Source organism: Oncorhynchus clarkii, chromosome 12 (genome assembly GCF_045791955.1).
Source record: "Oncorhynchus clarkii lewisi isolate Uvic-CL-2024 chromosome 12, UVic_Ocla_1.0, whole genome shotgun sequence".
In the NCBI taxonomy this organism is placed as follows: Eukaryota; Metazoa; Chordata; class Actinopteri; order Salmoniformes; family Salmonidae; genus Oncorhynchus; species Oncorhynchus clarkii.
The window spans coordinates 40,710,491-40,737,258 of NC_092158.1; the positions used below are offsets into that span (position 1 = coordinate 40,710,491).

General features: G+C 45.6%; 1 protein-coding gene across 3 annotated transcripts in view; it reads right to left on the reverse strand.

Annotated features, from left to right (window-relative positions):
* The window catches only part of LOC139423204 (zinc finger and BTB domain-containing protein 16-A), a 123,098-nt gene that overhangs the window by 37,472 nt on the left and 58,858 nt on the right, over positions 1–26,768 (reverse strand). For all 3 annotated transcript variants that reach the window (XM_071174940.1, XM_071174939.1, XM_071174938.1), the window contains exon 4: positions 7,595–7,681. In XM_071174940.1, the coding sequence (XP_071031041.1) occupies positions 7,595–7,681 (87 nt within the window). The remainder of the gene's footprint in view (positions 1–7,594; positions 7,682–26,768) is intronic.

The following is a 26,768-nucleotide window of genomic DNA, read 5'->3' on the forward strand; positions in this document are numbered from 1 at the left end:
AACTTAAATTCTTCCCAGTCTGATATTTCCACGCTAACAGACCAATCACAAATCTACAGCCATCAACATATGGTTGTCCTGCACATCTAATGTGCTTCCTTGTGTCTATCGTCAGGTACTTACGTTTGTTGTATTTTGTACTATTTTTGTCACGGTTATGATGTTTGATTACAAAATGACCCGTCTCATATTGACACGCAAGCGAATAAACATCCGTCAACTGGGCTCGACAGAGTTACAAAGTACAATCACATCTGTTACACTGGTGACGAGACTTTGCGTCTTTGCTGGACATCTGTTATATGTGCAGTTACGGGCAAGACGTACTGCTCACTTTTGAGCCAGTTGCAGCTTTGCTGGGTCTTCCTTTGATGGGACAAGACCAGAGCCTGAACAACTAGTGCATTTGATGTGTCAAAAAACGCATAACTATTTTTTAGAACAAACATACCCAACCCATCTTCACAACAACTTTGTCAATATGACTTGACTATGATATTTGACCATCCAATGTTATACCAAGGAGTTTTTTTTATTTTTATTCAACTAGGCAAGTCAGTTAAGACAAATTTTTATTTACAATGATGACCTACCCCAGCCAAACCCTAACCCGGACGACGCTGGGCCAGTTGTGCGCCGCCCTATGGGACTCCCAATCACGGCCAGTTGTGACACCTCTAGCACTGAGATGAAGTGCCTTATACCACTGCACCACTCGGGAGCCCATGAAAAGTTCAGCTTCCTCAACTTGCTCAATGGTCACACACTTTTTACACAATTCCAGATGAGATTTAGGTCTGAGACTGTTTTGAACCAAATACAATGCTTTTAGTTGTAGATGTATTTAAGACCAGTGCATTATTAAAATCACCCATTCTGGTACTGACTAACTCCTTATTTAGAATGTCAGTGACCTCACTGGCTTTGGGTGCTGACATGTAGAGAGTGGAATCATCTGCATACATAGTCATTCTAGCATCTTGTAAGACCGGTGTCAAGTCATTTATAAAAATAGAGAAGAGTAATGGCCCAAGGCAACTGCAATAACACAGATTCAGACAGACAGTCAGCTGAAAGATTTCTTTAACTGCACTTTAGCAAATGTTACCCATACTGCATAGCACAACTGTTTTAACTGGGACAGTGGGAGGTTTGGGTTTCAATGCTTGGCCTATGTCACCTGTTAAACTTCTCCCGCAAAGTCAAATCACCCTGACATATTCTCACTCGCTTTCAGTCTTTTCACTTATCAAGAGCTTTCACACAGGATGATGAATGAAAAAAGACTGGGCAAAACTAGAGAAGGTGAAAACAAAATGGGAATGGTTGAGTTCTGATTACCAGTAACATCAAAAGGAGATTCTCCTCTTTCAATCAGAAGGGGGTCAGTCTGGGTGAGCCCATTCTTGTGGTATATTTAGGAGATACAGTATCCCTCCCTCTGAACCCTGTGACCTTCGGTGGGAACTAGGCATCACCTGGGAGGAAGGACCATCAAGGGGACCAATCCCAGCCTCTCTACAGTGACGGACAGTCATCACATCAACTGTCACTCTGGGTCTCACAAGGACACATATCTCTGCATTACACCTGGTGACCAAACAGGGGACAAATACTTTTACATCAGCCAAAAGTGTCCGTGCAATTCATAGTGGTTTATAAGGACACAAAAATCTACACAATATATACACAGTACACTTTTATGACAACTATGCCTCAATAGGGTACTACGAAGGGACAAAGGCATTTGCTACAAGTGCACTCCACTGTGGTTTACAATACGATACCTGCGTCGACCCTGAGTGCCCTCCACGGGAGGGAGTCAGACAGACAAATGGGTAATCTGCCGGAGTGAAGGACAGCTTGCTCAATAATGAATGGCTAGTGAAATATGGTGGCTAGCGTCTAGCCATGCTCATCAGCATTACTGCGCACCCCATGACCGCAGCAGGGGGGCATTCATGACGCTAACGCGACAATCAAAAATGAAACGCTACCCAATAACCTTCATGCACCTCCAGTTACTATTTCTAGACGGTTTGTGCTGAATAAACGTGGTTAATGTCGGTGTGGTAATACATCTATTTATTCAAACCTTGATTTCCACATTAACACACCAGAATTTAAGATCTTTCAGGCAAACAGAAACGCTTCATACCAAGGCTATGTGGGGAGCACACGCACGCACTATCTATTGTGGCTCTAATGCTCACTGACAACTTAATAACGTCACAATTAACTAAATGCTAAACAGACGCTCCCATTCGCCTAATGTGATTGAGATAATCAACACTTTTGACGTGACCCCTGTGCACCGGTGGCAACGGTCCAATTTAGGAGAGTCACGTGGGAAGGGTGTGTGCGGGGACTGATTGGGAGGCCACCAGTGTGAACATTTTCAGATGTAGGAGAGAAAAACAAAGTAGGGGTGGGAGGGAAAGCGAGAGAAAGAAGGAAAGAGGCCTCATGGTTTATTTTCTCCCTGTGCCATAACACAGGCGTGTTGTCCTCCCTTTTCTCTCGCTCACTGTCCAAACTATTTCTGTCTTGAGAAAGAAACTGTTTACTCTGTGGCCCGGTCGCTGGAGTCACGCCGTGTTCCCACCGGCTAAACCCACTGTTGCCTCTCCAAAATGTTTAGCATATTTTCCCTGTAACACAAGACTTAAAAAGGAGGGGAGGAAAAGGGGGGAGGGATAGAAAGGGAGGGGTAGTCCCTTCTATTATTTAGGGATCTTCACTGAGGAGCGGTCAGAGTGCTTGTCTATAAACAGGACTACCACCATCTCATAGAAAACGTTGCTTGGCCTCCCGAGTGGCGCAGTGGTCTAAGACACTGCATCACAGTGCTAGCTGTGCCACTAGAGATTCTGGGTTTGAGTCCAGGCTCTGTCGCAGCCGGCCGCGAGCGGGAGACCCGAGAGGTGGCGCACAATTGGCCCAGCGTCGTTCGAGATAGGGGACGGTTTGGCCGGCAGAGGTGTCCTTGTCACAATCGCGCACTAGCGACTCCTGTGGCGGGCCGGGCGCAGTGCATGCTTACACGGTCACCAGGTGCACTGTGTTTCCTCTGACACATTGGTGCAACAGGCTTCCGGGTTAAGTGGGCATTGTGTCAAGAAGTAGTGCGGCTTGGGTGGGTTGTGTATCGGAGGATGCACAGCTCTCGACCTTCGACTCTCCCGAGTCCGTACGGGAGTTGCAGCGATGAGACAAGACTGCAACTACCAATTGGATTATCACAAAATTGGGGAGAAAACGAGTAAAAACCTCCACCCTGCTTCGCTTCCAAACTTGGACAAAATCAGATGAGCTTCCAATGCCAGAAGGTGACATTCGGATAATTTGCATGAACGGCAAGAGCGCCCAATTCTAGAGGGGGGCAAAAACTGACAGTGCAGATGTAGATGCATTGATGGCACTCATATTACGTCATCAAGCTCAAAAGTCACATCAGGACATGGAATCTCTCTCCTCCTAGTTCAAACCATTAAGATGTGTCTTGTGTGAGAGGGGTGTGTCGTTCAAGCGTGTTACTAAATGATCAATGTCAGGTGCTATAATGTGATTCCACCAGTGACTTGTGAGGTGGAGATGGAACCCTCCGGAGCTATACGAGAGGTGATATACAGTGCCTTCGGAAAGTATTTAGACCCTTGAATCTTTCCACATTTTGTTAAGTTACAGCCTTATTCTAAAAATGATTTTTTTAAAACAAATTCAACAGCAATGTACACACAATACCCCATGATGACCAAGTGAAAACAAGTTTTTTGAATTTTTTTAAAACAGAAATTCCTTATTTACATAAGTATTCAGCTCCTTCGCTATGACACTCAAAATTGAGCTCAGGTGCATCCTGTTTCCGTTGATCATCCTTGAGATGCTTCTACAATTTGACTGAATTCCACCTGTTGTAAATTCAATTGATTGGACATGATTTGGAAAGGCACACACCTGTCTATATAAAGTTCCACAGTTGACAGTGCATGTCAGAGCATAAACCAAGCCACGAGGTTGAAGGAATTGTCCGTAGAGCTTCGAGACAGGATTGCGTTGAGGCACAGATCTGGGGAATCATTTTTGCAGCATTGAAGGTCCCCAAGAACAGTGGCCTCCATCATTCTTAACTCTTCCTAGAGCCACTCCCCAGTAAAAGGCACATGACAGCCTGCTTGGGGTTTGCCAAAAGGCACCTAAAGATTCTCAGACCATGAGAAACAAGATTCTCTGGTCTGATGAAACAAAGATTGGACTCTTTGGCCTGAATGTCTGGAGGAAACCTTGCACCATCCCTACAGTGACACATGATGGTGGCAGCATCATGCTGTGGGGAGGTTTTTCCATCAGCAGGGAGACTAGTCAGGATCGAGGCAAAGACGAACGGAGCAAAGTACACCGAGATCCTTGATAAAAACCTAAAGGATCTGAATACTTATGGTAATGTGATATTTCAGTTTGAAATCTTTTTTGGGGGGGGGGGTTTTGCTTCATCATTATGGGTATTGTGTGTAGATTGAGGGGAAAAAAACATTTAAATCAACTTCAGAATAAGGCTGTAACATAAAATGTGGAAAAAGTCAAGGGGTCAGAATGCTTTCCGAAGGCGCTGTAGGTGGGAGTCGGGTTTGGCTGCCCTTCAAAAGGAAGTAAGCCAGACCAGGGCAGTAACCTACTGCGTGAACACATACACACATACATGTGTTCATACTGTGCATGTTCGGAGTAATGTACATGCATGCACAGGGATATAACCTAACCTAAGCACATACCAAGTAACACTAAATATAAAGCCTGTTTCACAAGCAGTGTGAGTCTGAGCAGTTAAACAAGCACCGTGGCAGCTGATACTTCTGACGTCAACTGGCCAGAAGGGATGCCACAATAGTGCCCATTGAAAGAGCAGCATTACCCAGAAATGGGCATGACTTCAGGGCCAAATATTGTCATTTGAGAACAACAACCCTTGCTGCCAAGCAGCCGCTCAGATAACATCTGGCTTTGATGGTCAACAATGTTTCCCCCTCCTATGTTTTCCTCGGTCTGGTGTTCGACCCCTGTGCCAAAACAGTGTTTTATATTTCATTATTATTACAGTCATTACAAAGGAAAATAATAGGTCTCCAATTGCACAATAACTAATATTATCTTTATAAATAAAAATATTCTTATTTCAAGTCTTACATTCAAAATTTAGAGTGTACATGTAAAAAAAAAAAGTATTTTAGTATTTCAGATGTGGGGGTGGGGGTGGGGGGGGGGGTGCGATGACTGTGCGAGGGGAACAGGCCTTCGCTCTCTGCCCTTCTGTACCCTCTCTGTCAGCAGGAGTCTGAGACCCGGACGTTTACAGCGCCACGTAAAACTCTCGTCATCCTAAACACCACCTCCATGTCGACGGCCATTAACTATTTACATAGCGGGTGCGACACAGTCACACAACCACCGGACTGTGGACCGAGGGGGTAGAAGGTGAGTGGGGAGGAAGAAATCTCTAGCTGTTAAGTAACTGTTTTCTCTGTGGTTGGATGGACACAGCAGCTCTCAGAGGAGCACTTTTCTTACTTTGAAAAAGGTGTATATTACATCTCATTGTGAACTTTGAGTCATTCAAACATTTCTGTATAGCAGAGTGAGAGTAAACAGAACAGGGATTCCTCACCGTTCATTCACCTCTCAATCTCACCTTACATGAGTCATGCTTAATGGAAACGTTGTTCTGAACGGTTTCTAGTATGAGTAATCCCCTTCCTGACAGTGTACAGTAAGTTATGTATTGCCACACAGGCATACACAGAGCCGCACACAAACAGAATAAGGTGACAACCCATTTTCCAGAGCTAGTAAACTGAGTAAAGCTAAGCATATGGGTGAGCATATTGAGGGATGGAGCCGGCGTATCAGCCTAGCCATGCGTTACAGCACATTTTAAAATATAAGCCTGGCGGGCCTCGGGGGAGACTGGCCTCACTGCTGTTCCAATACCTGGCAGGAAGACAAGTCGTGCTGCCCATTTTTCTAGACCAGACTGGAATGCTATATTTAGAGCTGCATTCCTTTCTGCTGGTATGCCTGTCCAATCATTAGCCTTGTTTAACCCCTCTTCACTCCAGGACCCTCGAATTGGTCAATGCCGCTCCGGAGGCCCCAGCCGCTGTCAATTAGGGGGCCTGTTCAAGTGGGGCTAGCCCTGAGAGACGAGTGTCAAAAAATGTGGGGCCAACAAGATTGCTCCGGAAAGTTGTTTGAGTCAGGCTTGGATGAGACGTGTCAATGCCTCCATGATACGGGGTGTCACATAGTCCATCCTGATTCTGTTTGGGTATTTTTCTACTGCAGTACACAGAGGAGCTCCCCCCCATTTCAAATACAAAACAGAGCATGACTTCCCTGCAGGTTGAGTAACATCACCCTAACAATGGCTAACTCTCAATGAGTACAACAAAACTATATCTACTGAAAAAGTTTTCATTTGAGAAAAAAAAGGAAGAGATAAATGTATCACTTGGGAAGACATTGAGGTTGATATAGTGACAGGAGAACATTGCTTGGATCACATTACCAGTCCATAGTCCTGAAAGAGGATGGCTTGTTGTTTGTTTGGCCAGTCACATAAGTGTGTAGTGACAGAATGGCTGTAACCCAGTAAACCGCGGGTCACACACATCAATGCTACACACCAGAGGTTGTGACCCATCTGACACACTCTGGAGTCCAACAGTCACAACACACCTAGTCACCCTTCCCACAGTATCAAGCAGCGGTGGATCAACACACTGTGAGCGGAGGGAAACCCGAGTCAGCCATATATGAGTGAGTGATCTTTGGAATCTGCTGGAAAGACGTCGCCATCCTCATCCTCCTGTCGATGATAAACCAGACTGGCTTGCCAAGTGAAAGGCCCCTCCCCACCGTCCAGTCCCGTATTCATTACCACTGCTTTATTAAAAGGCCTGATATGATCCAGTCCCATCCAGTGGACGGTAGGTCCCAGGTCTGGGTGTCTCTTCCCTTCCCCCTCTCTGGCATCCAGGCTGTGTCATCAGGCTGAGGGAGCCCGTGTGCCAGGGAAGATTCCAGACCCTCACCTTCCGCTGGCCACTGTGGCGCGAGCCAACCGGCTTATAAACATAACTCAGGGGGGTTCGGCTTTATGCCAGAAGCCATGCATGTGGATATGTTCACCGCTGAGTCTTTCTGCTTCGGTCAGCGGCAAGCGCCATAATACATCACCTATTGTAAACACACAGTGGTGTAAAAACTACTAAGACTTAATAATGAGTCAACTATCATTAAGGTCAACTAGCATTAGACGTTACTCAATATACTTCAGACCATTTAGGCACACTAAAATTGATGTGTTTTTTTTTGGCCATATCTGACCTGTTTCGCCTGAATTGGTTCAAACTTTAAGCTCAAGAGCATACTGTAGACACTTGCACAACAGACACAGACGGGTGTACAAGACCATGGTGGGAGTGGAGCAACTGTTTGAAAGAGATCACAATCTCCCTAACACACAGAGTGATGGGGGAACATGTGCAAAGCCTTATTGAAGCAGATGGGGGGGGGGGGGGGGGGGCTGTGTTCTTACATGTGTGGATCTGTCTGTGAGCCTCCAGAGCATCCTCCTTCTGGAACTGGGCCCCACACTGGTCACAGACAATGGCCTTCTCACCAGCTGCAACACAGGAGAGGAGACAGGAGGGTGTGAAATATGGATGGGTGTTTATAGACCGTATATGAATAAGAAAAAGGTGTGTACAGCAGTAGTTATGTAGGATGACATAATATGGTTCCTACAGTGTAGTTGGCTTAACTCTACTTGCGTAGTACAGCATGTGGGGTAGTGCTAAATTAACAAACTGATACTGCCAAGAGCAGAGCAGAGTGCAGGTTTTTCTTTTAAAGATATCATAAAAAACAATTCCCACGCACCTGTAACAAGCAAACTCAGATGTATAAGTGATGTTCCGATTTTTGAAAATTGGTATTGACATAGCACTGAATATTACATGAGCCATTGTGTCTGAGCAGCTTTATTAGTGCAGTATGGGAACTTGGGCCTCTTCTCTTCACACTGCACTTCTACAATCCAATTCAGTTCAATAAACTTGATTTATTCCCCAGCCAGGGGCAATAAAATAATGTTTATTGAATTGAACTGTATGAGTGCAGCATGAGGAGCAGAGGTATTTATCAAAACACAAACAAGGGGTGCTATGGGAGCACGTCAAGGCTCGCTAACTCGCTGTCCTGCTCCACCCAGATATCAAACAGGTGTGTTCGGTGTTCCTGTGTGGTCCTGATCCCAGGACAATGAGAACCCTAAACCAGACCTTGGTTGTTCTGTTCTTGGCATCGTCTCCAAGGGTTACGAAAACCTCCGGCAGCAGCAGCAGCAAATCAAAACAGGAAGTTAATTCTCATAACTTTTTTTGGTCTCCGAGATGGAGAGAAACTGGGTGTCGGTTTCGCAACACTATTACAAAACAGCTACACTATTAGTCTGAAGAAGACAAGTTACACTGAGGCATGATGGACAAGATGGAGTTGTACATTTGCCAGTTACTTATGTAACTTATGTAACCGTTTGAGTTATTGTACTAGACCTTAACTGTCATTTCACACACTCACAGCACAAGGCATTAGTTCCTATAGCCATTTCTTCTACAGAAATATGGACTTCAGTAGAAAAAAACTTGCCAAAGTAATACCCTTGATTTTCTGCATATTTTAAGGCAACGTATGGCCAGGGATGTTTAATGCAGAGTTGAACATATGGCACAATTTGTCCGTTAAAAGATACTTAACCTTTGGAGAGGGAACCGTGTTCAGGTGAGATAGACAGAATATCACATTCAAAATTTGCATTAATAAAAATCAGCTCCCCCTGCTTCTTCCAGAGCCCAATGGAGATTATTGGATATTATAGGGTCAGGAGTCTTTCCTGGTTGGGTCACATGGTCTAGAACACAGGTAGGCAATTAGATTCAGCTGCCGGACAATTTGAGGATGGTCTGGAGGCAGGAACTTAATTATAATAATTTGTAAAATGACCATAATTAAGGCCAAAAAGAGATGATTTTCAAATACAATAATTTCATACCTTGATTACATTGAGACATGATAATGTTTATTTTATTTGCGGGAATACAATAGATTCAAATCCTTTTCAGCTGAATTCTTAGAGATTTTAGTGTCTTTTGACCAACAATTCGGGTTTTGGCCCGCCGTTCACCTGTTGCCGACCACTGGTCTAGAAAAACTCCTGGCCCTAGCATTGACTATAATGCTTTTTTGACTGCTAGCTTCATTCAATGTACTGTAACCATGAGCAGTCCTCACTAAAAGGGGCCATGAGCCAATTCAATCTTTACCTGGGGGATCCAGCACAGCGCAGACTTAGTGAACCGGGGCCCCACAAATGGCACAACACTAACCGCTCCCCAGGGAGGCTGAAGTGTACACCCCGGCACATGGACATAAATCCTTAGAGGAAGTGGCGGCGTGACGCCCGTGTCTTTATGTGGACAAAACCTCCGTGGCACCTTATTGGTGTGGGTCATTATTGTCTGAGTGGGGAGGAGGACCGTTAGAGGGGTCACAGCACCCAGTCAGCCAGCCACCCAGCTGGCAGGCAGGACCTGTTCAGGAGGCCACTGAAAAACACTAACCCAAATTAAAGTGAAACATTTTCATTCCCTTTCCTACTTATTTTTTTATCAATAGAAGGCATCTCGTAGCCAGACAGAGAAGAGGTGAGAGAAAAACTCCTGCCTGGCACAGTGCCCCCCCCCCCCCCTTCCCCTCCCCCTCTGCCCCGGGTAGTGCCGTGGAAGCACCAACTCTGCGGCTCAAAATAACTGCCTGCCTCTCCAGAGAGAGAAAGAAAGAAGTGGCTATAAAATAATTGTTCTCTAACAACCCCTGCTTCCTCCCTCCTTGGCCTCCCTCCTTCAAGTTGCCACAACCGGGCCCTAACCTGACATAATGGGCCTTGCACAACTGTTGCTTCGAATAACCCAGGGAAAAGGAGGGGGAGTGGGGGTTTGTGCCACGTGCCACTGACGGACCCTTTTTGCTTCCTCCTCTGTAATATTGCACAACATATTTTGGCAACGAGATTTTTTTTGTGTTTCAAAAGAAACAGAACACTTTTGTTTATGGCCTTGCATGGCAGTCGTGGCAAGAGGAAGCCTCCTTCTCCTTAGGGAGATGCAAAAAAAAACACATTTCCAATTCAAACAGGCATATAATACACACGTGTACATGTGTGAAATAGGACAAATATAGGCACCTACCAAATTATTATTAAGTCAAAGTCACGGCACAGATTGGAGGGAGGTGGGGGGGTGGCGGGGGAACTCGAGCTGAGCGAAGAGTGGTCGCGGTGGGAGGGCTACAGCGTGTGTTTTTGTAAGGGGGGGGGGGGGGGGGGGGGTACCCCTGATTGGAAGTGCCAGTAGCCCACCCCACGATGTGTCTGTGCTAACCCAATCTAACGGAGCCCATCCGCACCGCATCACACCACCACACACACAGCCTACCCTCAATGTGATCGCATAACTATGCCATTCAACTGCACTTCTCAGACAGAAGATGCAGTTTGTTCCTTTTGTGGAGAGGCAGAGAGAGAGCACGAGAGAGAGAGAGCAGATCGAAAGAGAGAGAGAGAGAGAGAGAGAGAGAGAGAGAGAGAGAGAGAGAGAGGGGGAGGGGGAGGGATATTCGAGCAGACAAACACAGAAACCAACAAAAACACAGCCTAGCTGTTCGGTGAGCCTACACAAATGGGTTACGCAAGACAGTACATTGGGTGCAAAAAAACACACACACACACACACACACACACACACATCCGTCAGAACAATGAGTACAGACACCACGCTCTCCCTTTTTTCCTCTCTCCCTCTCCTCTCCCTTCAGCGGTAACGAGCTGTGCTGTACAGTTTTATTTACACTACCCTCTTATCAGTCACAGAACAGTACGGAGACTGCCAATTGGAAAGGACAGCCCAGAACTGTGTGTTCCCTCGCTCAAGTAGATGTGTACCGCAGGCAGCACATTTTTTATCAACCAAGACAAAAATCCTGGGCCGCAGCCAGGATTCCTCTCAAAACACACACACACACACTGTGTTACGCACACACAAGAGTATTACGCACGCACAGACACGACACACATAGACCAAGGGCACACAGCACTGACTAACAAACATATACAGTAATTTATACAAATAGACATACAGCTACTCATAGACACGTGCAGCACAGACACAGACAGACAGACAGACAAAATACTCGGATACTCGGAATTACACGATTGTGTAAGCAAATACTGTACAGTAGATAAGATAAAACTGTTTTCCCCCTTGCAAATCCTGACCATAAGGACATGGGAGAGCGGTTAGCTGGTTTACAATGATATTGTTATCAGCAGGGGGGGAAAACAGAAATAAAAACAGAAAATCTTCAGGCCACATGACAGTTTTATGGTCTACTGCTCAGAACGAGGATGTCTAGAGACGAGGAAAGCAGACAAATATTGACTTGCCGAATGTGAGGGCGTGTGCGTGCACACAGACACACACCAAAGCAGTCTCTGAATTCAAACCCTCAAAATGGATGCGCTTCAGCACAATCAGTCACCCTTGTTATTTGCTGCTCAAATCTCTTAATCCATTTTGCCTGCAAACCAAATTTGTCTGTCCAGTAGGTCACAGACAGGCTTTTTTCTCCCTCGCCCTCTCTGTTGCTCGCTCTTTCCTCTGTACAATAAAGCTATTTTCAGTGCTCTTGCCTTGGGGAGACCAGGGGCATCTCAGTCCACATAACGCACCCCCCCTCGTCCTGACGTTAGTCAGAGCCTTGTTCAGGCAGTACACTAGTCTGAGCCTCAGACTTGTCTGGGCCTTTGAAGGCCAGATTGCCTGCCTGCTTGTTATAGCAGCCACACTAACTCACATCCTCCCTACCTCCCAATCCCTCCAGCCCACCAAACTACTAGGGCCGGGACGATACTGGTATCGTGATACTTGTTAGTAAAGAAACAAAACACGAAGCGGATGTAACTTTTTTTGGAAAACAGCCCAAACGTTGGAAACAAAACATCATTATGTTGTCATCCAGAGTCAATTATTTATTTTCCGAGCTATAGCACACTATTTTACATACAGCAGGTTTTTAAAAAGCTGTGTGTTCATTTTTGCCATGGAACAATATTATGATACTGGTATCACAACCCTACAAACTACCTTTCACTCTTCCTCCCCAACACTTTCCCCCTCTCTGCCACAGAGGTCAAAGTTTCCATGTGTTCTCCGGCTTTACCTACTCCCCATTTTTTCCGGAAGTGGGTCGCTAGACGTTCTTAAGTTATGACATGTTGGCGTGTTCCCCCTCGGTCTGGCGCGCTCGGACACAAAGGCCTCTTAAAGCTTTGGGGAGGAAACATGAGCCGGGCCGGGGAGCGGAGAGAGGACCCACTGGGGCTTTGCTGGTGTGAAGTGGCAGGAAATGAGGACGGGACCTCCTGAAGTCAGTCAGGCTGGCTGCCCCTGTTCCCCCTCTGCTCCCTCCAACACAGGGGCCATTCCTCAAGGAAGACTTCCATTCCTCAAGGCCAAGAGGCCTGGTTTGAAAAGCCTTGGTCTCCACAATAGAGGGAGACCAACTCCTAATGCGGAGGTCAGGCCAGTTTGGGCCAGCTGTCCTCAAAAGCGACCGTTGGAATGACAGAAACAAAATAGCTTGTTAGGGTAAGACAGCTTTCATTTGAATGGTTTGATGTGAGTGGATGCAGTTCTCCCTTTGCACTCAAACCAAGTTAATTGAACCAACACAGACAGGCCACTGGTGCGTAACGCAGGCCTAAATGTACACCAATGTACCGAAAAAGTCCCATCCACAGTTCAGAAAATGGTAGCCATGATTAGTGGGGGACCGTTTCTATATCAAACATCTCTAGACCCAGAGCTAGTCACTGTGTCACTCCCCTGGACTGGGAAGGTCATGGAATGTTCCAGGACATAAACACTTATTTGAACTGTTGGAGCTGAGGGATAACCATTGGATTTGGGTCTTGGCGAGGGGACGGGAGGCGGCAGCTTTTTTCCATATGAACCTGAGAGTCTGACCACGAGGTGAACCCTCGCCCCCCCCATGACTATTGCAGGACACAGAAAACCCGCTGGATACAGCAATTGACATGTCTTTACAGTGCTGTAAATGCCTTTATTGCTTAGGAGAAATGGATGGAAGGCTGTGGGGGGGGGGGGGGGAGTAAGGCGTTTTCGGTTGTCATTTGCCAGCCTTTATATTTGGCCTGGGGAAAAGATGACTGTGTGAAGCCGGTTCCAACAGATGCCTCTGGATGCCTTTTAACAGTACCAGTCAAAAGAAACGGCCAATGTAAAAGAGTCCAGCCACTAAAAAGCAACCAAAGACCGGGCAACCTGGTAGTCAAATGTAACAAAAGACAACAAGCTGTGGCCATAAAAGACAATCATGTGGTGCTGCTGTATTTGAGCCAGTATCGCAAAGATGGCATGAACAATTGGTTCAGAAGCCGTAGAAATGCTGCACAGTTCCTGACAAATGGGTGCAACAGTGTCTGCAGTGAAACAAAATGGTCACAGGGCTAGAAAGGGGAAACTGAAACGATGGCAGAGCCTGCTGCATACGCGCTCTCTCCACAGGTCAATAACCTGTAAAGATTTAGCATTTAGGGCCCATTATTTCCTGCTTTCAAGTCACACGTTGTCAAAGGAACTACTGGGTTTATTAAGGCCAGAGTAGAGTTAGGATGCCTGGGGGGGTGGGGGCTGTAGGCAACAATTACCTCTGGGACAGTAAATGAGACAGGAAAAGGGAGGGAAAATATTTGTTTTGGGAGGGAAGATGGACAGAAATGTTTAACAGAAGACTTTAAAAATGCACAAATCCAAGATGGTAATAATCCTTTTTCAATGGGATTGTGAGAGTTTCCGTAATACATTGCCAATAGCAAGGGGACTCTATGTACCTGAAGATTTGTTGGTGACAGCTGAACATCACTAATCCAGATTATCCCTTAAAGACGAGAACAGTCTGAAATATGTGGACATCTGAAGTGCCAACTAGGAGCACATGGTCGCAGAGCCAACAGAAACAAACTGCCGATATGGCCAAGCAGAGATAATAGGAAATCCAAAAACCAAAACAACTGGAAATGTGGTAAACATGCAGCGTTTAACTGCACTCAGGTGCACTGATTTACATACTTGTTTATTTCGTTTGCATCCAAAATGATTTTTCCCCCAGTTAAAACGCACAAAGTTTTATTGCCTACGAGTTCAAACGGAATGTGATATAAATTATACAAATTCCAAAAGTAAAAGTATTGAGTGAAAATACTTCACCTTAAATAGTCTTAAAAACCTTCATCTTTGGCCAAGATGTCTGCCAAATGACAAAAGGAGTTTGCTGCTTGCTCTTTCCATTATGTCATTTGTTTTTCTGAGAGAGGGGGGACTGAGCCATAAATCTTTCCTAGCAAGAAGTGGAAAAGGGGAAAAAGTAGGGTGAGAGAAAGCGAGAAAAAAGAAAGTCAATTCCATAAACATTTTTTTCTTCACAAAAGTGGACAGTGTGACGGGCCATTAACTTCCTCACTAAAACTTTTTACAATGTCCTGCCACACATTCCAGATCTGCTGCCCTCTTCCTCTGAAGCAGCTCCTAGTCAGTCACTCTGCAGTGCACCACAGCACCCAGATATAGTAACGATAGAACCGACACTCGAGAAGTGACAAGCCATTGGCCGAGAGCCAACAAAGGCCACGAATCAGCTGGGCAAAAATAGGCCAAGCTGCCACTGTACAGTCCTTTCTATACTGAACAAATATATAAATGCAACATGCAACTATTAACAATTTTACTGAGTTCAGTTCATATAAGGAAATCAGTCAATTGAAATAAATAAATTAGGCACCTAATCTATAGATTTCACATTACTGGGCAGGGGACCAGCCATGGGTGGGCCTGGCTCCCAAGTGGGTGGGCCTATGCCACTGGGGAGCCAAGCCCAGCCATTCAAAATATTTTTTTCCCACCACAAAAGGGCTTTATTACAAACAGAAATACTCCTCAGTTTCATCAGCTGTCCAGGTGGCTGGTCTCAGACGATCCCGCAGGTGAAGGGGCCGTAAGTAGAGGTCATGGCCTGGAGTGGGTTCACATGATCTGCGGTTGTGAGGCTAGTTGGACATACTGCCAAATTCTCCAAAACGACATTGGAGGCAGCTTATGGTAGAGAAATGAACATTACATTTTCTGGCAACAGCTCTGGTGGACTCCCTCAAAACTTGAGACATCTGTGGCATTGTGTTGTGTGACAAAACTGCATATGTGAGCATCCTTTTATTGTCCCAAGCACAAGGTGCACCTGTGTAATGATCATGCTCTTTAATTAGCTTCTTGATATGCCACACCTGTCAGGTGGATAGATTATCTTGGCAAAGGAGAAAGGCTCACTAACAGGGATGTTAAAAAAATTGTGCACAACATTTGAGAGAAATAATCATTTTGTGCATATAGAACATTTCTGGGATCTTTTATTTCAGCTCATGAAACATGAGACGAAGACTTTGCATGTTGCGTTTATATTTTTGTTCAGTATAGTTAATCTATAACTACATTTTGACACCTGAAGGGATAGTATAGTAGCTCCTTTGACTGTGCTCAGACTTGAAAGGCACTACTGGCTAGACGGCTCATCAATTTAACAGAGAGCAGAAGCATCTCCTCTGAGAGGCTTCCTGAGCCCCAAACGACAGACAGTTTACTCCAGTCAAAAATAGTCCTCCCTCTGCCTGACCACCAAGATTAGTATTCCGAGGCCATTTAATAGTTCGCAACAGTTAGAACATAATATCCACGCTCTGCTTTTATGCTGCACCTCCTAGTGGAATTAGTAGCATAAAAGCAAGCCTTGTGTGTCCTGGCTACTTCCAGATGGCTTTGGGAGTGCTTTTATCTTTTTTTCCCCCCTCTCTTTCACTTTCTCTCTCTCCCTTTTTTTTCATACATGAAAGCACTGTCTGCGGATCTTTGCTTAGCGGGTTGATTGTCTCTTCATCCCGAAAATATACAAAAATTCTTAGAGTATTTCAGAAGGGAGTCTCTTCCATAAATGGGATTCATAGCTTTCTAATCTGTGCTGAGAAATTGATCTAAAACTTTCCCAGAGCTATCGTCCAACTTACATAATGCAATAAAGGCCATGCCTTGGAGGATATTTACTTTCATGGCCATTTACGTGGCAAACAAATCATGCTTTCTTTTCCTCGGTTGGCATTGTGGTAGCGTATGACAGAGTTTATTTCCGTCACCAAATGGCCCACAAAGATTAAATCCGACTCGTATATTTTTTAGAGGGGAATGTTGCGACAAGACCAATCTGGCAAATTATGCAAGTGTCGTCAGTGTCATACCATGTTTATAGATGGTAGATTTTCATAAAATATAAATCAAGAACATATTGCATTGAGAGTAAGCTTAGGTCTTAACCATGGAAAATGTCTACATACAACAGAATGCTATGTGCTTGATAGCAATGACAACTATGTGCAAAATATAATTTTCACATGGTTAACGGATTGTCATATAATTGAAGGCTGCAGACTAAATTAAGTCTGGAATGGTGGTCAGGTCTGACATAGCACATTTCCCTAATACCATTACACAAAAGCCATGCGTTTGCTGTGGTGACAGCTAATAGAAAGACCTAAGTGCATGGTTATGGGATCATTTTAGGACACGCGACAGTGCTCTCCCACACTCACTGGAACCTGCTTAAACACCCAGACTGCCTCGGGTAAAAAAAAAAAAATACTGGCCCAGCTCTGCCGGTGCCAACAAATTCCTCTCCTAATTTCAGTCACAGATAAACACTAGATAATCTTATTGCCACTGCAATGTATGATACGTGGTTATGTCATTAGAACAACAACAACATCAGTGTTCTTCTGCTGAGCCAGATAGAGAATCAGTGGCATTTTATGATAAGGGCTGATTTTCATCCTTCCCAGATGTTTTCCTTTTCTGAGAAAATCCTTCTAATTGAGATATTTTGATGCGGGTGTAACGTAGTCTGATTAGTCAGGTCACACGTTCTCTCACTCTCCCCAATTTACACCAAGGTTGGTTGTACTCGCTCCAGCCAACGCTGTCCTCTGGAGTAGGTTAACCAGCTGGTTATTATTTTTTGATATGTAGTCAACACAGATACATTAACAGTGATCATTCAGACTGTTTAATATACAGACAGTTCGTCGGGCTGACATGTATGGTTACTAACTGAGGCTACAACTAGGCTTGGACAGTATACTGTACACCAGGGCATTTTAAATACCCAGGGATGATTTTCAATACAAATGGTTTTGAATATTTGTATTTTTAAAGAAACACGTGCACGCACACACACTATGTGTAACCCCCGTCAGATGCCCCCCCCAGCGTGTCTGCGGCTTTCTGGGCGATGAAAGGTAGTGGGCTCCGGGCCTGACAAAAACACCAATCCATACTGGCCACAGGCTCCTCTCCAATCTATTTCTGCTCAGCTGGTTTTAAATGAAGTTATTATGACTCATTAAAATGCCCGCAAGCTTGTGGAAGTCGGCCAATTACGATTTAAATTTAGCCTCTCTCACAACCAAGCGCGCTCCCCCCACTCCTCCCTCCCCTAGCCCCCGTCCAGTACACTTCTCTGGCTCTTTTATTGCATTGCTACCCCCCCCCCCCTCCCTTTTCGCCTGTTCCAACCATGCATCACTGATTTTCAGCCACAGATTTACAGCTGGTATCAATTCCTTGATCTTTGAACACAAACAGAACCCAATACACAAACAAGTCATTTCTGCCCGGAGACATGCAAACAAATACACACAATAACTTCAAAAAGGGGAGACACCTTGAGTTACGTTGTTTCCTTATGCCTGCAGTTCCAAAAATGTTACTGTGAATAAAAAATATCTAACAAAAATAGTCGCCCCTCAATTGCATATACTTTCGGCCCAAAACGTTATGCATGTTGCTGGCTTTCCTTGCAAGTATTTTTCTGACTCTAATCATGACTGCTTCACATCACTGCTTCACATCACTTCCTGAATATTGACTTCCATGTCTTGTTATTAATGGGACGAGGTTGACATTTAAGGGATCAGTGTTGATGCTATCATTCTATTTCGTAATTCTTTATTGCATTCCTCAGAACTTGCTCAGTGATAAGAATGATTATCTCTACCAATAAAGCAATACATGGGTGTGTCATTCTGACAGATCTATAGTGCCTGCCATTCCCTGTTTGGGCCTTAAGCCCATGTCAAGGATCTTCCACAGAAAAGGGACTCCAAAAATAAAATACCTACGACCACGCAATGAAGTCCACCTGATCCTTGTACAGCCCCTCTTGAGCAACGTTCACCATTCTGGGAATGAGGTGCACTTCTTTTCAAAACAGCCCTCCCCCAACCCCAACACAGCATGGTGAACCTAACACATGTGTTCTCCCTTGTAGATGTGCTTGTGTGCCTTCTCCCCCTCTCTGAAGTGTGTGTCGAGGTGCATGTGTGTGTTTTCTGCCATATCACTTGTTCCTTTTCAGCAGAACAAATTAATCGAAACCCCCCTTTCCTTTCCAGTGAGTGACACCCACCCACCCCATTTCCTCCCGTCTCTGACAGGAGCTGCTCAGAGGGAGAAAAAAATAAAGGATGAACCATATCCAACATTCTATGGGCTGTGTTCTGTTTTAGAAAGGCACACAGTGTACTGTGCAGCTCATAAAACTCTAAAACATCCTCCAGACGCTGCCGCAATCACCCTCCATCAAAACACTCGCTGCACTCACCCTCCACACAAAACACACCATCTCGCATACAAAAATAAGAGCCGGCATCGAGCTGAATACCAAATCAGCCCATTAGAGCACAGGGGCACTCGCTACTTAGCAACCAAAGGGATTTAAAGCTGCAATACCCTGACAACAAAGGAGTAAGGGAGTAAGATCAAGGTCTTTTTTCTACTTGGGTATTATGGGCTAGTTGGGAGCTTCCTTTTGGATTTTCTTTTTAGCACCAGAGATGTTTCTTTAACTAGGTGATGGTTAACGGACAAGGCAATTTTGAATATCCTATTGAATCTTATGAATAAGGTGTCTTGTCGCCGAGGTAACTCGATGGGGGCTACTTGTGAAGTTGAAAGAGGTGAAAGCATCATAAATCATTATGTATCAATACGACTCGATTTAATTGACCTCGTGTTAAGATCTGAAGCCGGGCCAAATGTGTTTTGTAGTACTAGACATAATTATATGAGCGGTACAATGAACGTCGAGAGAGACTCGTTTAGTAAGAACAGTCATAAAAACACACAAGGTCAGATATTGAATGACTAGCGCTCAAGTACCATATAATAGTAGGTTATTGAAACAGGATCCAACTTAGACAACATTCAGTAGTAATTAGTGGTTTACTATAATGACACAAACACTGTAGCACCTCACCTACTTGGGGAATAGTCTAGAAGCTTAAGAGAATCAAGAGAGATGGCCTTAAGGGACAAGCAAACTAAACTGGGCCATCCAGTTCCGTCATAGTGTAACGACAGATGACTAACAGTCAAAGGTGTCACCTCCCATTATGTACAGTACAGTCAAATCAAATGTATTTATAAAGCCCTTTTTACATCAGCAGATGTCAAAGTGCTTACACAGAAACCCGGCCTAAAACCCCAAACAGCAAGCAATGTAGATGTAGGCCATCCTTGTCACATACTGTACAGCCTAGATAGACCATCCCTCTTCCAGAGGCTTATAGAGTGCAGCCAGGTAGATACATTGAGTTCTGGCTAAAATGGGACAGTTTACTGAAAGAACACTATTTCCACCAGTCAAGTCTCATTTCAGGTGGATGGAGGTCTTAACTGGTTCCCTCCTGCCTCTGTGTGTGTGTGTGTGTGTGTGTGTGTGTGTGTGTGTGTGTGTGTGTGTGTGTGTGTGTGTGTGTGTGTGTGTGGGGGGGAGACTGGAAGCGCTTTTTGATGAGGAGAGAAGATGCCGGACAATTACTGAGGCCATTATAGCCAGGGACCCAATCGTCTCTTCTGGACCTTTGTAATGGAGGCAGATTTATGCCCCAAATAATTCAAGTGTTGTTTTTAAATAGGGGTTTAATGTACATCAACAGGTCAGGGAAAGTACTATGGGTTTAAACCACCAGAGAGGAGTTAGGGCACACGGCCAAACAGAAGCTTGGCCCATTTATCCATGCCGTCTGTCATCCTGTGCTAATGTACTGGAGGGAGGGAGGAGGGGAGGGAGTGGGGGCGGTGAGCTATGGTGTCAGCTGTTGTGAAAAATATACATGTAAAATCACAGGGCATTTTCTTTTCTACTTTTTTCCCCCAAAAAAACTTTTAATAGAGCTTTTCCTCCACAACCCCCCACCACGTCCCCCACCCTGTCCTGATTCACAAGGCCCTTCTCTATTTTGGAATATGTGGCTTGGAAGGCAGTCAAGTTCCATTAATTTCTGGTTTGGGTACAGTATGTTCTTGGACACATCTGCGAGTGATCATAAACACGCTGGAATGCTGGCAGAACATCCAGACCTGCCGGCACAACCATGATGTCATCACTGTGAGGGAAGAGCTGGAGCAGGGCCAAGAAAGCTCCACCGAGCCGCTCCACTATACTCTACTCCTCGCTCGCTCTCTGTTCTGCTCCCACGGCAGTGAGACAGATGATAGAGAGAGAAAGAAAGAAAGAGAGAGGCAGAGGGAAAGAGAAAGAGAGAGAGAGAAACACTTTCACCTGGGCTTTTCTCATCATCCCCCCTACTTCCTCTTTCCCTCTCCCCAGCACTCCGTTTTTCTAAATACCTCACATTTTTCAATGTCTTAATGCTTTAGCCATTTATATGGGGCGCAAAAAGAAGTGGGAGCAGGTGTCAGTCAGGTGCACTGAGAGTTAACTAGCAGATTATGTCAGGGTTGATATGAGGTGGGCTGCAGGAAAGAGGGGGAGGTCCAAGATCTTGGCTCATGGTTCCTCTGCTCTGTAATGGCAGCCCAATAGAGGTGTGCAGTTTGATATTTAGAGTCAACTTGGTGACATGGACTGGGTCTAAGACAACCTCTGTCAAGGTTTTCTTAGGTTGCCAGAGTGTTAACTTTTAACACTGTAACCCAAGTAAGGGTTAGAGCAGGAAGACCGACAGAAAAGACAATGCAATACTAACAATGGGAGCAGAAGAATCCCCCAGGGCTGATACCGTGGGACAAACAGTGAGCCATCGCAGAAATATCTGGCAACCCCAAAACAGGTGACTGTCCTTCCTGAGTGTGGCTGGCTGGCTAACCGAGTTTGAAACCAGCAAAACAAGCTTTGGAGACATTTTTAAGTGTCAGTGAGGGGGGATAATATGGCAGAGTGAAAATAACAGTATACACACGTAGCCTCAGAGTGGAGGAGGCAAGCTGTACTGTCATGTTCCAGCAAACATGACACTCTTTTCCTGATAGTCCACCGGCAGTAATATCCCCCATGTGATCCTGGCTGGGTCTCGCCGTCTGGACGTAACGTGCCTTTGTGTGTCTGTATTAGAGTCAGTGTGGGTTTCTGAGTGCATGCGTGTGCATTTGCAACGTGTGTGTGCGTGGTGAGGGAGGGGGCCTGCTGCCGGACGAGACTGCTCCCTAGCCTAGCTCAGACGGCTGAGCTAATGAAGTCAAGTGAGGCCCAGAGCTGGGTCTCCCTGGAGAATAGAGCCCAGACTTAATCAGGCCGGGGCGGCCAGGACGGGCCTGCTAATGACACAGCCCTGGGAGTCTGGATGGCGTGCACACGTGGCCCTGTGTGTGTCTGTCTACTGTATGTCATTTAATCTAGTTTCTGTGTGTGCATGTGTGTGCGCACAGCATGTCTGTCCATTAAAACATTCAATCAATCAATTCCGTTTCTCTCAGTACAAGTTTAGTTGGCTTTGCAAGCCAAAGCTCATATAGGGTTTCATTTCTGCCACTTCACAGCCTATACAGTTGGTTAATCTGTGAACTCTTGGCTGTTACTGTAAACAGAGGATTAGAGCTTTTGAATCTAAAAAAGAGGTTGAGATAAAAACTTGCTTTGATGGTGCATTATTTCCGCTCACTGAGCCTGAACAGCCTTGGTTTGGAGAAGAGGAATAATTACATCATATAAAGCATCCATGTGCTTTAAAAAATTGAACTATAAATCATCTAAGTCTGTGGGCCAACTGGTCCCAAGACTATTCCACAACACTCTACCAAAAGGGATACCAGGGCATCTCACATCACACCTCCTAAAGGGCCTGAGTTTCTCCCTTCCCTGTTCCCAAACAGCTGAGTCACTGTTCCTCCAGGCCACTCTGCCTTCCCCTCGCGGGCTCCCAGGACGCGGTGACCTTAACTTGGGGAAAAACACAGGCACACGCCACTTCTTTATTGGGCCCACGGCCCACAGAGGCCCACTCATCAGCTTACCATATCGGTGCTAGACATCCACCAGACTCCTCTTACATTCAACAGTTACCCCCCCTCTGATGCCTCAACCACCGCCACGGCAAACACTAACTGCTCGACAGACAATAATACATTAAAAAAATCCCACTCATAACAAACACTAGAAAAAAAAACTGGCACAAGACTCACTGTACATACTGTACCCTCGGCTGTGGCAGGCAGCCCAGACTGGCGAGCCGCCAAGTCCCCGATAAAACAAGCACACAGAGAGAGAGACAGAGAGAAAGGGAGAGAGAGACAGAGAGAGAGACAGAGAGAGAGAGAGCGAGAGAGAGAGAGAAGAGAATGTGAGTGAGACAGGCTGCACTGGCGGACTGGAGCGGGGAGGGGAGGGACAGCGATGGCTGAAAAGGTAAACATCCCCACACAGTACACTGTGCATACCAACAAGTATTCCTCGTCCTCCTCCCTCCCGCCTTCCATCTCTCTTTCACTCTCTGTCTGTATGTCTGAGGCTAGGTGAAGGGTGGGGGCTGGTTTGGTGGGGGGGGGGGGGGGGGGGGGGGGGGCAGATACAGGGACCTGTGAGCTGTCATTTCAGAGAGAGAGAGAGATGATAAAAATCAAGACACGCACCGAGGTTGGGATGGAAAAGAAGTTGAAAGTCTGAGGCAAAAAAAAATATCAAAGGGCCTCGGCTCGTCGCTCGTCTCTCCCTAACCGTCGCTGTCTTGATAGAAGCGCCTGTCTGCTTTACGCCAGACCAAAGCTCCAATGAGTCAACACTGACATGTACACAGCACAGGTTGGCATTGTGCGTCAAGCCAGCCAGCCCTGCGAAAGTTTCAGCGCTTGAGCTAAAAATACACTGCCCACATCCTTCACTCACTTTTCATTGTTGAGGGGAATAATTTCTTGCGGTTCTTCCTAGAGTTTCAAATGTGTGTGAAAAGGCAGGCAGACGGTTGTTTGCCATTTCCTTTTTTAGCTTGCCACCCATTGACAACTTCAATGAAGTATTTCTGGAGGGTGGCCAAGAATTTGTCAGGTCAGAGTATTTACCTACTCACCTGTTGAAAGCAGTCAGCTTTATCATCCAGTAACCACTTCATTCTCGTCATGACTCACAGCTCTGATAATGATTGGACCAATGATCTCCTGAATGACTTGGTTAATGATGATGCTAGACCAGATCTGGACTCAATCAGGATGGGGAAACTAAGGCCAACCAGGTCTGCCTTTACTATGCAGCCTAGGTGCTGAAGACTCGTTTCCACAGGCACCCGGGAGCTAAGCAAGCCATAGTAAAACCCTCTTTTGAAGTCTTCTATAGTCTTTCTCTGAGGCAAGGAGAAGCGGCTGAGTCCGGGATTACCCGACTCATTTTAAAACTTCCACATTGCAATAATTCTTCCCCTAAGGATTGCTTGATTACACGCACCGTTTTACTGTCGCAGCAGGGCAACTGCACCGCCCTCAACCGTAAGGCTCTCCAGAGGGTAGTGAGGTCTGCACAACGCATTACCGGGGGCAAACTACCTGCCCTCCAGGACACCTACACCACCCGATGTCACAGGAAGGCCATAAAGATCATCAAGGACATCAACCACCCGAGCCACTGCCTGTTCACCCCGCTATCATCCAGAAGGCGAGGTCAGTACAGGTGCATCAAAGCTGGGACCGAGAGACTGAAAAACAGCTTCTATCTCAAGGCCATCAGACTGTTAAACAGCCACCACTAACACTGAGTGGCTGCTGCCAACACACTGACACTGACTCAACTCCAGCCACTTTAATAATGGGAATTGATGGGAAATGATGTAAATATATCACTAGCCACTTTAAACAATGCTACCTTATATAAATGTTACTTACCCTACATTATTCATCTCATACGCATACGTATATACTGTACTCTATATCATCGACGGTATCCTTATGTAATACATGTATCACTAGCCACTTTATACTATACTATGCCACTTTGTTTACATACTCATCTCATTTGTACATACTGTACCCGATACCATCTACTGTATCTTGCCTATGCTGCTCTGTACCATCACTCATTCATATATCCTTATGTACATATTCTTTATCCCCTTACACTGTGTACAAGACAGTAGTTTTGGAATTGTTAGTTAGATTACTTGTTATTACTGCATTGTCGGAACTAGAAGCACAAGTATTTCGCTACACTCGCATTAACATCTGCTAACCATGTGTATGTGACAAATAAAATTTGATTTGATTTGATTTGATTTGATTTGAGGTGGCAGTGTACAATACAAACTCTGCTGAATTTCAGAGAGAAGAAGAAACTCAATGTTGTGTCATGGGATTTTGGCTCCAGGATCTGAGAAACTGGGGAGGCTGGGAGAATGTGTTGGGGTCTCCGACCTGCAGTGTGTTTATTACACCGTTGTAGTCATAAATGTCACAGCCAGCTTTAATACAGACATGCTTTTTATTATGGATGTCAGACAAGAGCTGTATTTGTGGTCTTTCCGACTAGCGAATGTGTAGTAGTGGGGATTTGGAAGGGGATTCTAAAATAAACATAATATATTTCCTTAAAGCTGTATTCTTACATGCTGAGTCGTGCACAGAGCCAATTCACCGGCACAGCGTGAGGCGTCATTCATCTCCCCGCCGCAACATGGCGGGAGAGCCACCTCGGCGACAAATCAAAACCTGTGTTGCTACATCCTGGGGCCCCAGACTCCGGCATTAATTGCGAGATACTAATTTGTTTGTTCAAAACCCCTTTGAAACATGACTGAGGGAGAACAAACAATGGTGACATGACATCTCTCATTTACATATAATGGGAGAGAAACGAACAACACTGTTGTGTTTCCAGTGTGGAAGGAACATTGTGGTTGTATGTGGAAACATATGTAAATCAAATCAAATTTTATCTGTCACATGCGCCGAATACAACAGGTGTAGGTAAACCTGAGTGAAATGTTTACTTACAAGCCCTTAACCAAAAATGCAGTTAAGAAAATATCAACCCCCAAAAAAGTAAGAGATAAGAATAACAAATAAGCAGTAAATTACAATAGCGGGGCTATATACGGATGAACCGGTGTCGAGGTTATTCAAGTGACTATGCATAGATAATAACAGCGTAGCAGCAGTGTAGAGAGAGGAGGTGGGGGGGGGGGGGGGGGGGGGGGGGGGACACACACAATGCAAATAGTCTGGGAGGTCCTCCCGGGTGGCGCAGTGGTTAAGGGTGCTGTACTACAGTGCCAGCTGTGCCACCAGAAACTCTGGGTTCACGCCCAGGCTCTGTCGCAACCGGCCGCGACCGGGAGGTCCGTGGGGCGATGCACAATTGGCCTAGCGTCGTCCGGGTTATGGAGGGCTTGGCCGGTAGGGATATCCTTGTCTCATTGCGCACCAGCGACTCCTGTGGCGGGCCGGGCGCTGTGCACGCTAACCAAGGTTGCCAGGTGCACAGTGTTTCCTCCAACACATTGGTGCGGCTGGCTTCCGGGTTGGATGCGCGCTGTGTTAAGAAGCAGTGCGGCTTGGTTGGGTTGTGTATCGGAGGACGCATGACTTTCAACCTTCGTCTCTCCCGAGCCCGTACGCGAGTTGTAGCGATGAGACAAGATAGTAGCTACTAAACAATTGGATACCACGAAATTGGGGAGAAAAAGGGGTAAAAAAATAAAAAGCAAATAGTCTGGGTAGCCATTTGATTAGATGTTCAGGAGTGGGGGGGATATTTTCTTAAAACTGCATTTTTGGTTAAGTAATGTTTTGGTAAGTAAACATTTCACTGTAAGGTTTTATTTGATTTACATATGTTTCCACATACGACCACATAATGTTCCTTCCACACTGGAAACACAACAGTCAGTCAGTCAAGTGTTGTTCGTTTCTCTCCCATTATACGTAAATGAGAGATGTCATGTCACCGTTGTTTGTTCTCCCTCAGTCATGTGGCTTGGGGGTAGAAGCTGTTTAGAAGCCTCTTGAACCTAGACTTAGTGTGCCGACCTAGACTACCGCTTGAGGGGCAGTAGCAGAGAGAACAGTCTATGACTAGGGTGGCTGGAGTCCCATATGTCGTGTGGGTGGGCAGGAGGTTGGATCAGGCCAACACGTGGAGGGGTAAGGGGAAACCTACACAACAGGGAACCCAGAGTCCAATGGCTTTTACAGACCGTCTATAAACCATCTGCACTTAAAGCCCGAGGAAGAGAGGAGTCCAATAAAGAAAAAAGCCCA